The 13,616-nt window shown below is 47.4% G+C and overlaps 1 protein-coding gene across 1 annotated transcript in view; it reads right to left on the bottom strand.

Moving 5' to 3' along the window:
* The window catches only part of LOC144603005 (butyrophilin subfamily 1 member A1-like), a 59,953-nt gene extending 47,680 nt beyond the window's left edge, over positions 1-12,273 (bottom strand). Inside the window, exons 1-6 of the mRNA XM_078416132.1 lie at positions 12,216-12,273; positions 5,699-6,049; positions 4,854-5,135; positions 3,746-3,868; positions 3,398-3,430; positions 1,495-1,521 (exon numbers count right to left, since the gene is read on the bottom strand). Coding sequence (XP_078272258.1) covers positions 1,495-1,521; positions 3,398-3,430; positions 3,746-3,868; positions 4,854-5,135; positions 5,699-6,049; positions 12,216-12,273 — 874 coding nt within the window. The remainder of the gene's footprint in view (positions 1-1,494; positions 1,522-3,397; positions 3,431-3,745; positions 3,869-4,853; positions 5,136-5,698; positions 6,050-12,215) is intronic.
* Between the last annotated feature and the right edge of the window lie 1,343 nt (positions 12,274-13,616).

The raw sequence follows: 13,616 nt of genomic DNA, 5'->3' as shown, positions 1-13,616 counted from the left end.
ACTGAAGGATATTCTCTTTCCAAGCCAATGGAACTTCTCAGGCCCAAATGCTTTTTACTAAACTCAGATTTTTAGCACAGTAACTGCCCGGGGTTCAAGATGTTTGTTGTTCAGTAAGTTAGGATTCTAATCAGAGAAACAGAAAATAGATACAAGAGGAGGCCATTCAGCCGTTCGAGCCAGCACCGCCATTCAATATGATCATGGCTGATCATCCAGAATCTGTACCCCCGTTCCTGCTTTCTCCCCATGTCCCTTGATTCCGTTAGCCCTCAGAGCTAAATTTAACTCTCCCATGAAAACATCCAGTGAATTGGCCTCCATTGCCTTCTGTGGCAGAGAATTCCACAGATTCACAACTCTCCGGGTGGAAACGGTTTTTGCTTACCTCAGTCCCAAATGGGCGACCCCTTATTCTTAAAATGTAACCCCTGGTTCTGGACTCCCCCAACATGGGGAACATTTTTCCTGCATCTAGCCTGTCCAATCCGTTAAGAATTGTATATGTTTCTATAAGATCCCCATCTTATCCTTCTAAATTCCAGTGAATACAAGCCCAGTCGACCCATTCTTTCATCATATGTCAGTCCCGCCATCCCGGAATTAACCTGGTGAACCTACGCTGCACTCCCTCAATAGCAAGAATATCCTTCCTCAAATTAGGAATCCTTCCTCATGCCAATACCCAGTCTAGGATGGCCTGCCCTCCAGTTGGTTCCTCTACATATTGGCTTAGAAAACCATCCCGTATACATTCTATGAAATCCTCCTCCTCAGTGTTGTTACCAATTTAGTTGGCCCAAAATATATGTAGATTAAAGTCACCCATGATAACTGATGAACTGCTTGTTCCTCGGGAGCTCATTGGTACGTTATCCTCAATTGTTAGAATTATACTTGTGTTTTGGAAATCCTTTGCAAACTATGACCTCCGTTAAAAATACTCCTCAGAATTTAACGTGATTCATTTAAAAATATAACTGTGTTTATTCTGCGTCGTTAGCTGGAAGTGACCGCGCCTTGTTTGGGAGGGACGACCCACGGCTGTGAATAGTGATTATTGACACATAACCCCTTCAGCAGTGGGCACACAGCAGTGAAGTAAGTCAGTCTTTGAGATATAGGTTGATGCAGTGTAACCCCCTTATAGTGAGAGCACTTGTAGGTGCTTATAGCAGATAAGACTGAAAGTCTTGACTTAAGTTTAGGGCTCTCAGACGGGTAATCTAAATATCATCACCACACGCACACGTACACACACGTACTTATAAACATACACACACAGGCGCATACGCACACACACACAGGCGCACACACACACATACACACATAAACATACACATATACACACAGGCGCATACGCGCACACACACACACACACACACACACAGAGTCCCTCCCTCACACACAGGCACACACACGAGTAAACACACACACGCGTGTATATACACACACACACACACACACTGACTCTCACGTAAACCAAGACCTTACCTTGGTGGCCACGTATCCTCTTCCACTCTGAAAACAGAAACAACAAACAAGACTGAAGAAAACTCTCTGGAATCCAATCCGCCCCTCTTTCTCTCCCCCCTCTATGTCCACCCATCTCTCTCCCCTCTCTTCCACCCTCGTCCCTCTTTATCCCACCATCTCTCTCCCACCCGCTCTCTCTCCCATTCCCCCTCCTCTCTCTCTCCCCCTCTCACTGTCTCCCCTTCTCTCTCTCTCCCCACCCTTCTATCTCCACCCTCTCTCTCCCCCCCTCTGTCACTCTCTCTCCCCCTCTCTCTCTCTCCCCCTCTTTCTCTCCCTCCTCTCTCTCTCTCTCCCTCTCATTCTCACCCCCACTCACTCTCCCCCCTCTCACTCTCTCCCCCTCTCACTCTCTCCCCCTCTTACACTCCATATCTCTCTCTCTGTCCCTCCCTCTCTCTTTCCCCCCTCTCCCCCTCTCTCTCCCCCTCTCACTCCCTCCCTCTCTCCCACCCCATCTCCCCCCCTCTCTCTCTCTCCCCCTCTCACTCTCACTCCCCCCTCTCGCTCTGCCTCCCTCTCTCTCTCTCCCCTCACTCCCGTTCCCCCACCTCTCTCCCCCTCCCTCTTCACCCCTCCCCCCCTCACCCCTCTCTCTCTCACACACAAATCGGATTGAGATTTGTGACCGAAATAGTTGATGAGGGCAGAGCTGTAGATGTTGTATCCATGGATTTCAGTAAGGCATTCGACAAGGTGCCGCGCGGTCGGCTGCTCTGGAAGGTTAGATCGCATGGGATCCAATGAGAGATAGCTGAATGGATAGCAAATTGGCTCCGTGGAAGGAAGCAGAGGGTGATGGTGGAAGGCTGTTTCTCAGACTGGGGGCGTGTGACTAGTGGTGTGCCCCACGGTTCGGTGCTGGGCCTGTTACAGTTTGTCATTTACAGCAATGATTTGGATCAGAACATACATGAGAATGTTAGCTGATTTACAAAAGTTAGTGGTTTTGCAGATAGTGAAGATGTGATGTGAAAGATTGCAGCAGGATCTGGAACGATTGGCCAGGTGGGCGGAGGAATGGTTGATGGAATTTAATACAGAGAAGTGTGAGGTGTTGCATTTTGGGACATCTAACAAGGGAGGACCTGCACCGTAAATGGTAGGCTTCTGGGGAATGTTGTAGAGCAGAGGGATCTAGGAGTGCAGGTGCATGGTTCCTTGAAGGTCGAGTCACAGGTAGATAAGGCGGTCAAAAGGGCTTTTCGCACATTAGCCTTTATCAGTCAGCGTATTGAGTATAGAAGTTGGGATGTCATGTTGCAGTTATACAAGGCGTGGTGAGACCGCATTTAGAATATTGTGTTCAGTTCTGTCCACCATGTTATAGGAAAGATGTTATCCCTACATCTACAATGGTGGGGAGTGTGTGGTGTGTGATGGACTGGGCTACATCTACAATGGTGGGGAGTGTGGTGTGTGTGATGGACTGGGCTACATCCACATCTCTCAGCAATTTCTTGTGATCTCGGCTGGACATGCTGAATTTTCTCAGTCTCCTAAGCAAGTAGACATTGGGTGGCATCTTGGCTGTTGCTTCACTCTGCCTGGTCCACAACAGATCAGTGGGAATATTATCACCGAGATACATAAGGCTCTCAACCACTTGCACTTCGGCACCAGTGATGCTGATTGGGGCCTGTACTCCATCGGCATTTCTGAAATTAACGAACAAACCCGCATGTCTTCAGGATGTGGGAGGAAACCGGAGGACACCGGTCACAGGCAAACTCCACACAGACAGCACCCGACGTCAGGATCGAACCCATGTCTCTGGCGCTGTGAGATATCAATTCTACCAGCAGCGCCGCCGTGTCGCCATTCCTTCTCTTTTGTGAATTTTTCTATATTAAATTCTTACCAAGTTCTACGATGGATTTGCGCCGTTCCAGCTCTGGAAGGAGAAACCAGTGTTACATTGGAACAACGAGCATCAGAGACAATGAACATCAGAGTCAGGAGGCAATCCAAACAAGGCTGGAAATAAGTGCAGCACAATGAGGGAAGTTCCACGTGCACACACAGATGTCACATCTGCCCGTTTACCCCATTCCCCCACCTCCCGGGCCACTGATACTCTCTCCAGGGCCAGGGGCAACAATTACCCCTCGAACGCCAGAGCCCGCGGAGAGTGCTCTGGTTTCCCACTGAAGTTACACTGGGAATCAGGGATTTCCTGACCCGCATCTCACGCTGTTGTTTAACGCACCTTTAATGCATCTGTTTTGTTTCACGTTCCAATAAAACACAGCACCGTTGGCGGCAATGAGAAGACAAATGGTGAGGACCAGCGGCAGGACCCAGTCAGGAACGCCAGCAGGGAAGATTTCATCTGCAAAGTGAAGACAGTGAACCAGACAGTGACAGTGTCTCACACACACACACATACTCACATACACACGCACACACACATACACGCACGCGCTCCCACACACACGCACGCACTTCCCCAGCAACCTCCCGCCGTGACATCAGTATATATATATATATATATATACCAGTTTATGTATCAGCATATATACTGTATATATCTGTAACAATATATATCCTCACGTGGGCTACAAATCTAAGTTTTAATGTAATTCCCAAGCATGAATTCTGGGACGGGTAGGGGGAGCCAACCACTTGGTCTAGATGATGCCCCAACATGGTCCAAGCCGGACAACGCCACAGATTGTTGGTCCTCCCTTCCATGGGGTGGCAGCAGCAGTTTGCAATGTGGTGCATCCTGACACACACACGTGGAACCTCCCTCTCCCAGCGGGCAAAGCGGCGGGATGGAGGTTTACAGTGACGGGCAATTAGATACTCATGGGTTACCCTTGTAGACTGGGACAGAGAGCCTTCAATTCGGGGTAGTAATGAAAAGACAACGTTAGAGGTGACGCTTCTGTTCATACCGCGTCCCCACAACTATTCAGATCAAAGCTTCATCTACATTCACAGTCTTGTGATTCACTCAGACACAGGTGTCACGGTGATTCAAGTGAACCAACCCAATGGAATTGATCCCTCTTTCCCCCGCACTGGGACCACTGCCCGACGACATGGAGCCCATTTCTCCCACAATGATTGTGGACCCCTATGGTAACTACATGACCCCATTCGCCCGGAGGTAGATGAGAGGAAGCAGCAGGATCGGCGCATACATTAAACTTTCTTAAAAAATCAGTGATAATTTCCCCACAGAAGTGAAATGTGGCTGAACCGTCAGTGAGAAACATGTGAATACCTCAGTGAACATTCTGGGCAGTCGGGGTTTCAATGGAATGTAAATCTCTTCATACTTCAATGATCAAACAGAAACGTTTACAAACCTGATATCTTAACGATTGCCTCATTTTTTAAGTTAAATCGTCTGTTCTGAACTACACACTTGAACTTGTTCGTTGACTGCCTCGTTACAGTCACCTGGCTCTCCACATTTTTAAGACCTTCTTTATCTTCATGGTATCTTGTTTCAGCTTGTGGTAAAACCTGTCCATCCTCGCCGATCCACAGCATCTCTGGTCCAGGATACCATCCACCGGATTTACACACGAGCTGGATTCCATCTCCCTGGTATCCCAGCAACTGAATCCGGGGCTTACTCCCCAAAACTGCATCAGTGACAGATGTAGAAATAACAATAGTCAGGAAGAATAGCAACTTGGACCACACAGCATTTTGTTCAAGGTGCCAAACCTTCTTGCAACAATACTTATACAATTTACAATTATTTCTAGTTCCAATGCAAAGTCTTTGAGCTGAAACATCAACTCTGCTTCTCTCTCCCCAGTCGCTGCCTGACCTGCTGAGTGTTTTCAGCATTTCGGTAAATAAATCCAGGTGGGGGTTACATGGTAAATGATTGGGCCCTGGAGTGTGTGGTGGAAATGAGATCCCCACTACGGGTGCTGTCTGTTCGGAGTTTGCACGTTCTCCCCGTGACCTGCGTGGGTTTTCTCCGAGTTCTTCGGTTTCCTCCCACACTCCAATGACGTACAGGTTTGTAGATTATTTGGTTTGATGTATGTGTAAATTGTCGATAGTGTGTGTAGGATAGTGTTAATGTGCGAGCATCGCTGGTTGGTCTAGTGGGCCGAAGGGCCTGTGTCCGCGCTGTGTCTCTAAAGTAAACATTCCTTTAAAGTTAATAATATCAACGCATTTACTTACTCACCTTGAACTCGCAGTTGGGCAGGAGATGCTTCATTCTCAGTTCTGTCTGTAACTGAACATGTATATTCCCCTTCATCAAGCCTCCTTACGTTCATTATTCTGAGGGAAATGTTCCCTTTGGCCAGTTCATCTTTAAACAGTTGGGCCCTTGCTCTGTAATCCTGGTGTTGAGCGAGGGCGTCACTTTGTCCATGTTTGTACACGAGGACTGGCGAGGCGAGTCCTGACTTTCTCCACTGCACCACCATGTCGCTGGTCAATATATCTGGCACAAGCTGACACTCCAACACCACATCTCCACCTACAGTGGCTGCAAAACCACCATCGCCCGGTACAATTATGGCAAATTCACCTGGGGATCAATGCAAATAATTGAAAACATAATTATTTAAGGATTCAATCATGTAAAAATAGAACACAAAATTAACATCAGGAAAGTTGCATCGTTCTGTGCGCACAAAGACCAACAGCATTTATTTCATGAGGGCTTGAATACAAAAACAGGGATGTAATGCTGAGGCTCTCGAGGGCGCTGGTCAGGTCGCATTTGGAGAATTGTGAGCAATTTTGGGCATCATTTCAGAGGAAGGATGAGCTGGCTCTGGAGAGAGTCCAGAAGTGGTATCTCAGAATGATCCCACCAAACAAGCGTTTGACGGCACACGTTTAGAAGGAAAACGTAAAAACCAAGCTGTGTCGTTGAACAGACCAAGCCAGTACCTTCATCTGCGAAGGTGTTTAGGCAATCAGCAGAAGTAGCAGCCATCAGCAGCGGTAGCAGCCAGCAGCAGCGGTAGCAGCCAGCAGCAGCGGTAGCAGCCAGCAGCAGCGGTAGCAGCCATCAGCAGCGGTAGCAGCCATCAGCAGCGGTAGCAGCCATCAGCAGCGGTAGCAGCCATCAGCAGCGGTAGCAGCCATCAGCAGCGGTAGCAGCCATCAGCAGCGGTAGCAGCCATCAGCAGCGGTAGCAGCCATCAGCAGCCGCAAGCAGCAGCCAGCAGCAGCCAGCAGCAATCAACAGCAGCAGCAGCCAGCAGCAGCAAGCTGTGTTGCTTGGGAAGTATTGTGTGGGGATAGTAAGGAGTAAGACCGGTGTGATCTCCCGGACAAGTTTTGATCGCCTAGCTTGGGGTCGGAGAGGAACTTCCCGGATTTTTTTTCCCAAATTGGCCTGGGTTTTTTATCCGGTTTTTCGCCTCTCCCAGGAGATCACTCAGTTCTTTTGGGTGGGCGGTTGGAGCAGCGGCCGGGCGGTAGGTTTAGAAACCGAGCACGGGGCTTTGTTTGGGGAGTATGAGTGCCAGGGCAGTTTATTGTTCTGGGTGTCGGATGTGGGGAATCTGGGAGTCTGATAGTCTTCCAGACATCCACATCTGCGCCAGGTGCGACGAGATGGGCTCCTAAGGGACCGTATTAGGAACCTGGAGCGGCAGATTGATGACCTCCGTCTGGTCAGGGAGAGTGAGGAGGTTATAGATAGGAGTTACAGAGAGGTGGTCACTCCAAGACCACGGGAGGTAGACAAGTGGGTCACGGTTAGGGGGGGGCAAGGAGCAGAGGCAGGGACTAGAGAGTACCCCGGTGTCTGTACCCCTTGGAAATAAGTACTCCTGTTTAAGTACTGTTGGGGGGAACAGCCGACCTGGGGGCAGCGACGGTGCCCGGGCCTCTGGCACGGAGTCTGGCCCTGTTGCTCAGAAGGGTAGGGAAACGAAGAGGAGAGCGATAGTAATAGGGGACTCTATAGTGAGGGGGTCAGATAGGCGATTCTGTGGACGCAGTCGGGAGACCCGGATGGTGGTTTGCCTCCCTGGTGCCGGTGTCCGGGATGTCCTGAAAGGGGAGGGAGATGAGCCAGAGGTCGTGGTACATATAGGTACCAACAATATAGGTAGGATAAGGGAAGAGGTCCTGAAAGGAGAATTTAGGTGGCTAGGAAGAGAGTTTAAAAAAAGGACTTCCAAAGCAATAATCTCAGGCTTACTGCCTGTGCCACGCGATAGTGAGAATAGGAATGGAGTGAGATGGAGGATAAATACGTGGCTGAGGAACTGGTGCAGGGAGCAGGGATTCAAGTTTCTGGATCATTGGGACCTCTTCTGGGGGAAGTATGACCTGTACAAAAAGGACGGGTTGCATCTGAACCTGAGGGGAACCAATATCCTGGCGGGGAGATTTGCTAAGGTAACTGCAGAGACTTTAAACTAGTACGGTTGGAGGAAAGGACTCAAACACAGATAGCTAATAGACAGTGTGTGAGGCAGGGGGCAGAAAAGGGAAACACTCAGACCCAATATGTAGGAGAGAAAGAAGTGAAAAGAAATAAACTGAGAATAAGAAATGATGGGTCCCCTAAATGTGTATATTTTAATGCTAGGAGCATTGTAAGAAAGGTGGATGAGCTTAGAGCCTGGATTGACATCTGGAAGTTTGATGTTGTGGCGATCAGTGAAACATGGTTGCAGGAGGGTTGCGATTGGCAATTAAATATTCCAGGATTTCATTGTTTCAGATGTGATAGAATCGGAGGGGCAAGAGGTGGGGGTGTTGCATTGCTTGTCAGGGAGGATATCACAGCAGTGCTTTGGCAGGACAGACTAGAAGGCTCGATTAGGGAGGCTGTTTGGGTGGAACTCAGAAATGGGAAAGGTTTAGCAACACTTATAGGGGTGTATTATAGACCGCCAAATAGGGAACGAGAATTGGAAGAGCAAATATGTAAGGAGATAGCAGATATTAGCAGTAAGCACAGAGTAGTGATTGTGGGTGATTTCAATTTTCCGTACATAGACTGGGAATCACATTCTGTTAAAGGACTGGATGGTTTGGAGTTTGTAAAATGTGTGCAGGATAGTTTTTTGCAGCAATACGTAGAGGTACCTACCAGAGAACGGGTCAGGTGACGGAGGTATGTGTTGAGGAGCACTTTGGGTCTAGTGATCACAATGCCATTAGTTTCAATATAATTATGGAGAACGTCAAATCTGGACCAAGGGTTGAGATTTTGGATTGGAGAAAGGCTAATTTTGAGGAGATGATAAATGATTTAAAAGGAGTGAAATGGAACTTTTTGTTTTATGAAAAGGATATAATAGAGAAATGGAGGATATTTAAAGGTGAAATTTTGAGAGTACAGAGTCTTTATGTCCCTGTTCGGTGGAAAGGAAAGAATGATAATTTGAAAGAGCCGTGGTTTTCCAGGGAAATTGGACACTTGGTTTGGAAAAAGAGGGAGATATACAACAAATATAAGCGGCAGGGAGTAAATGAGGTTCTTGAGGAATATAAAGAATGTAAAAGGAATCTTAAGAAGGAAATTAGAAAAGCGAAAAAAAGATATGAGGCTGCTTTGGCAAGTAATGTAAAAGTAAACCCCAAGGGGTTCTACAGATATGTCAATAGCAAAAGGATAGCGAGGGATAAAATTGGTCCATTAGAGAGTCAGAGTGGACAGCTATGTGCTGAGCCGGAAGAAATGGGGGAGATATTAAACAATTTCTTTTCTTCGGTATTCACCGAGGAGAAGGATATTGAATTATGTGAGGTAAGCGAAACAAGTAGAGTAGTGATGGAAATTAGGAGGATTAAAGAAGAGGAGGTACGGACACTTTTGAAAAATATAAAAGTGGATAAGTCTCCAGGTCCTGATAGGATATTCCCTGGGACATTGAGGGAAGTTAGTGCAGAAATAGCAGGGGCTATGACGGAAATATTTCAAACGTCATTAGAAACGGGGATGGTGCCGGAAGATTGGCGCATTGCGCATGTTGTGCCTTTGTTTAAAAAAGGTTCTAAATGTAAACCTAGCAATTATAGACCTGTTAGTTTGACGTCTGTGGTGGGAAAATTAATGGAAAAGATACTTAGGGACAATATATATAATTATTTGGATAAACAAGGCCTGATTAGAAACAGTCAACATGGATTTGTGCCTGGAAGGTCATGTTTGACTAATCTTCTTGAATTTTTTGAAGAGGTTACCAGGGAAATTGATAAGGGCAAGGCTGTGGATGTTGTCTATATGGACTTCAGTAAGGCATTTGACAAGGTTCCACATGGAAGGTTGATTAAGAAGGTTAAATCGTTGGGTATTAATAGTGAGGTTGCAAGATGGATTCAACAATGGCTGAATGGGAGATACCAGAGGGTAATGGTTGACAATGGTATGTCAGGTTGGAGGCCAGTGTCTAGTGGAGTACCCCAAGGATCTGTGTTGGGTCCACTGTTGTTTGTCATTTACATTAATGATCTGGATGATGGTGTGGCAAATTGGATTAGTAAATATGCAGATGATACTAAGATAGGTGGTGTAGTTAATAATGAAGTAGAGTTTCAAAGTCTACAGAGAGACTTGGGCCTTTTGGAAGGGTGGGCTGAAAGATGGCAGATGGAGTTTAATGCTGATAAGTGTGAGGTGCTGCATTTTGGCAGGACAAATCAAAATAGGACGTACAGGGTAAATGGTAGGGAATTGAGGAATGCAGTGGAACAGAGGGATCTGGGAATAACTGTGCATTGTTCCCTGAAGGTAGAATCTCATGTGGATAGGGTGGTGAAGAAGGCGTTTGGTATGCTTGCCTTTATAAATCAGAGCATCAAATATAGAAGTTGGGATGTAATGTTAAAATTGTACAGGGCATTGGTGAGGCCGAATCTGGAGTATGGTGTGCAGTTCTGGTCGCCAAATTACAGGAAGGATGTCGACAAAATGGAGAGGGTACAGAGGAGATTTACTAGAATGTTGCCAGGGTTTCAGCACTTAAGCTACAGAGAGAGGTTGAACAGGTTGGGTCTTTATTCTTCGGAGCGTAGAAGGTTGAGGGGGGACTTGATAGAGGTTTTAAAAAATTTAAGAGGGACGGACAGAGTTGACGTGGGTAGGCTTTTCCCTTTGAGAGTGGGGAAGATTCCAACAAGGGGACATAGCTTTAGAATTGAGGGACAAAAGTTTAGGGGTAACATCAGGGGTAACCTCTTTACTCAGAGGGTGGTGGCTGTATGGAATGGGCTTCCGGTGGAAGTGGTGGAGGCAGGCTCGATTTTATTATTTAAGAGTAAATTGGATAGGTATATGGATAAGAGGGGATTAGAGGGTTATGGTCTGAGAGCAGGTAGATGAGACTAGGTCAGAGAGAGTGGTCGGCGTGGACTGGTAGGGCCGAACGGGCCTGTTTCCGTGCTGTTGTTGTTATATGGTTATATGGTTATATGGTTATAGAAACATACAAAATAGGTGCAGGAAGAGGCCATTCGGCCCTTCGAGCCAGCACCGCCATTCATTGTGATCATGGCTGATCATCCACAATCAGTAACCCGTGCCTGCCTTCTCCCCATATCCTTTGATCCCACTAGCCCCCAGAGCTCTATCTAACTCTCTTTTAAATTCATCCAGTGATTTGGCCTCCGCTGCCCTCTGTGGCAGGGAATTCCACAAATTCACAACCCTATGGGGGGAAAATTTCCCTCACACCAGAGTTTTAAATGGCCTCCCCTTTATTCTTAGACTGTGACCCCTGATTCTGGGCTCCCCCAACATTGGGAACATTTTTCCTGAATCTAACTTGTCTAGTCCTTTTATAATTTTATATGTCTCTATAAGATCCCCTCTCATCCTTCTAAACTCCAGTAAATACAGGCCTAGTCTTTCCAATCTTTCCTCATATGACAGTCTCGCCATTCTACGGATTATCCTCATGAACCTGCGCTGCACTGCCTCAATAGTAAGGGGGGGCTCAGTGAATGGCGGAGTAGACTTGATGGGCGGAATGACCCTAATCTGCTCCTATAGCTTATGACTGGATGACCTTCTGAAGCCAGGATATTATCATTTTCTCTGGCTGTTCACGATTTATTTTATATCTAAGGTTGGCGTCTCAACATCAATCCCCGCGGGGTACCACTACGTACATCTTCCCACCCAGGGAGAAAAAATACATTAGTCCCCACTCTCTGCTTCCTGCTGACTTATACATGGCCTATACATCAGGAGGTGCAGATCCAGAGCCAGCAATATTATAGGGGACCCCTACCACCCCAGCAACGGACTGTTCCAGCTGCTACGGTCAGGCAAACGTCTCCGGTATCACGCTGTGAAATCAGAGAGGATGAGTCGGAGTTTCTTCCCACAGGCCATCAGGACTGTTAACTCTCATATCACCAGGGACTAATTTAATTTACGGTATTAATTAATTTTTTGTGATAAAAAAAAAATCTATTCTGTTTTGTAGTTTTAGCACAATCCGCAGACGTTGCCACTTTAATTTCACTGCACATCTGCTATATGTATGTGACAAATAAAGTTGACTTGACTTGATTATCCATGAGAATGAGGTTGCCTCCTGCTCCTGCAGTCCCTATCGTCGCCCACAGAGGGAGCAAGGACCTTGCACCTGATCGTATTAAGTGATGTGGACAACTGCATTAAAATGTGCGATTTTAAAACATGAAACTTCTGACTCCATGAAGCCCCCTCCATGAGATAAATAAATATCAATCAGACAAGATGTTGTGGTTATTACCGTGGACTGAGGTGAGGATCCCGTGCAGTAGCAACACAGCGCAGTGAAACAGTCCCATCCCAGTAGAGGGGTCAGTGCCTGAGGGGGAGGGGAAGAGAGAGGGAGAAGTGTTAGACCCGTGATGGACGGGAAGCTGCGATCTCCCCCTCCCCCTCTGTCCTCGCCGCCGGTGTCCACCCCCCCCCCCCCCCCCCCCCCACTCACTGCTGACCGGGGGCTGAAAGGTCACACCTTGTGCCGGGTGGCCAAGGACAACCGGTGGCCAAAGGACTCCAGTCCCCGCACCGAGACCCCGGCTCCCTTTAGAATCTGCTCCGTGAGTCTCCTGTCACGGGGGTCGGGTCCGGGACGATCCTTCTCCCGGGAATTTCTTCAGTCACCCCGGCCATCAAACCTGTCGAAGGACAGAAATTGATTCTGAAGTCAAAAGATGTCGGAACAATAAAAATAATCAGGGGGTGAGATGAGATTTGCGATTCATTTACGGAGTTGGGTGTCACTGACTGGGACATCTGTTATTCCCAGGTCGGCGCCCCCTGCAGCCACGCTTGTGGAATTCTCTCTGTCCATGGACTGTGGATCATTGGATGTATTGAAAGAGGAGGTGGATATACAGCACCTTCAACCATTTGCTGATTGGAAGCAGACTGCCTGTGTAGTCATTCCCCAGACTGCATTGGTCTGCTTTCTCTCTCAGAATATTTTACCTGCTTCACCATCTCAAAGGCTTTTTAATGTTTTATGTCTCTGTAACGCACAGTCGAGATGAACTCTGGCACTGTTCGGTTATATCCGAGGCCAGTGTGGGAAGCGAGAGGAGGAAAACAGACAATAGGTGCAGGAAGAGGCCATTCGGCCCGTCGAGCCAGCACCGCAATTCAATGTGATCATGGCTGATCATTCACAATCATTATCCCATTCCTGCCTTCTCCCGATATCCCCTGTCTCCGCTATCCTTAAGAGCTATATCTAGCTCTCTCTTGAATGCATTCAGAGAATTGGCCTCCACTACCTTCTGAGGCAGAGAATTCCACAGATTTGCAACTTTCTGACGGAAGAAGTTTTTCCTCATCTCCGTTCTAAATGGCCTACCCCTTATTCTTAAACTGTGGCCCTTGTTCTGGACTCCCCCAACATCGGGAACATGTTTCCTACCTTTAACATGTCCAATCACTTAATAATCTTATATGTTTCAATAAGATCCCCTCTCATCCTTCTAAATTCCAGTGAATACAAGCCCAGTCGCTCCAGTCTTTCAACGTACGACAGTCCCGCCATTCCGGGAATTAACCTAGTAAACCTACGCTGCATGCCCTCAATAGCAAGAATGTCCTTCCTCAAATTTGAAGACAAAAACTGCCACAGTACTCCAGGTGCGTCTCACCAGGGCCCTGTACACCC

This window comes from Rhinoraja longicauda, chromosome 19 (genome assembly GCF_053455715.1).
Source record: "Rhinoraja longicauda isolate Sanriku21f chromosome 19, sRhiLon1.1, whole genome shotgun sequence".
NCBI lineage: Eukaryota > Metazoa > Chordata > Chondrichthyes > Rajiformes > Arhynchobatidae > Rhinoraja > Rhinoraja longicauda.
The sequence above is the reverse complement of the archived record's forward strand: the minus strand, read 5'-3'. Positions and strand labels throughout refer to the sequence as shown.